This window comes from Hipposideros armiger, unplaced genomic scaffold (genome assembly GCF_001890085.2).
Source record: "Hipposideros armiger isolate ML-2016 unplaced genomic scaffold, ASM189008v1 scaffold_5399, whole genome shotgun sequence".
Classification (NCBI taxonomy): Eukaryota; Metazoa; Chordata; class Mammalia; order Chiroptera; family Hipposideridae; genus Hipposideros; species Hipposideros armiger.
This window is the reverse complement of record NW_017736467.1, coordinates 1-1,369: the sequence shown is the minus strand read 5'-3', so window position 1 is coordinate 1,369 and position 1,369 is coordinate 1. Positions and strand designations below refer to the sequence as shown.

At 48.4% G+C, this 1,369-nt stretch overlaps 1 protein-coding gene across 1 annotated transcript; it reads left to right on the top strand.

Moving 5' to 3' along the window:
- Positions 1-21: 21 nt before the first annotated feature.
- On the top strand, positions 22-1,357 carry LOC109378863 (60S ribosomal protein L7a-like; the record flags this gene model as incomplete). Its single annotated transcript, XM_019635123.1, has 4 exons — positions 22-183; positions 488-618; positions 906-975; positions 1,154-1,357. Coding segments are annotated over 4 exons (468 nt in total), but the record flags the coding sequence as incomplete, so codon positions are not given.
- Between the last annotated feature and the right edge of the window lie 12 nt (positions 1,358-1,369).

Here is a 1,369-nt window from a genome sequence, read left to right as displayed (position 1 = left end):
CTGAGCTTTTTAAAACCCTGATTCCTAGCTGGGCCCACTGTGTGTACAGCTGCTTTTGTTAGCTGCCCCCCAAGCACTTGTGCAAACTGGTTGTGTGTTCTAGGGGTTAATACTGTCACCACTTTGGTGGAGAACAAGAAGGCTCAGCTGGTGGTGATAGCACATGACGTGGATCCTATCGAGGTACGTTTGCCTTGTTTTTATATGTTGACTACTAGGGTTTTTGTCAGTACCTGGAAAGTAAAGCTTAATACCAAGTGTGTCATATTAGGAGGCCAAAGTGAAATGGCCGCTTTTCACTTGAGGACAGTACTGACAAGGGATCCAACTTGTGGCTCTTGCAATGATGTGAATTTCTTACTGAATTAAACCTTGAAGTGCAAGTACATGAGCTTTTTAACCCTGAGCAATTGCTACTGGGCTAGTTTTTAAATTAATTGCTTCCAGTCAAAATATATATACTCCTAGAGCTAATGCTGTCTTCCAGCTGGTTGTCTTCCTGCCTGCCCTGTGCCGCAAGATGGGGGTTCCCTACTGCATTATCAAGGGGAAGGCCAGGCTGGGGCGTCTAGTCCACAGGAAGACCTGCACCACCGTCGCCTTTACACAGGTTAACTCGTAAGTATGCACCATGGCCCTAAATTCCCAAGCATCACTAGGGGACAGCTGCCACCAACCCCACCCCCACCCCGCCCACTGAATCTCTTAGGATTTTACCTTAAAAACCAAATGTTCTAGCTTAAAAGATATATTTACGTGAACCTTTGCCAATGATGGTTATGAATTTCTTCACCTGAATAAATCATGTGGTCATATTGTATCTGAGGCAAAAGGGTTGTGTTTGGTGGTCATTCCTGTGCTCTGGGAGGGGAACCGTGACCCGTATTTTCCCTCTGGCTTGTCAGGGAAGACAAAGGAGCGTTGGCTAAGCTGGTGGAAGCTATCCGGACCAATTATAACGACAGATACGATGAGGTAAGCAGCGTGCTCCACACACACTGTCTTGGGTAAATCAAGCCTTTAGTCGGGCTGACCGGCTCTCTGAGTAGTTGTGTTTGGCCATTTGCTTGGAATGACCAAACAGAACAGCACGAACTGTATTTGAGAGCCTCAAAGCAACAGGCGGAGCTAATGGCTGCTCTTGTCGTTGCAGATCCGCCGCCACTGGGGCGGCAACGTCCTGGGCCCCAAGTCCGTGGCTCGCATCGCCAAGCTGGAGAAGGCCAAGGCTAAAGAACTGGCCACCAAGCTGGGCTGAGTGTCCACTGTCGGCGTTTTCTGTACATAAAAGTAATAAAAAGTCTCCTTCAGCCAGTGTCGATGGGGCATTGGGGGTTGGAGGGGATTTGCCTTGTTGCCAGTAAGTGTT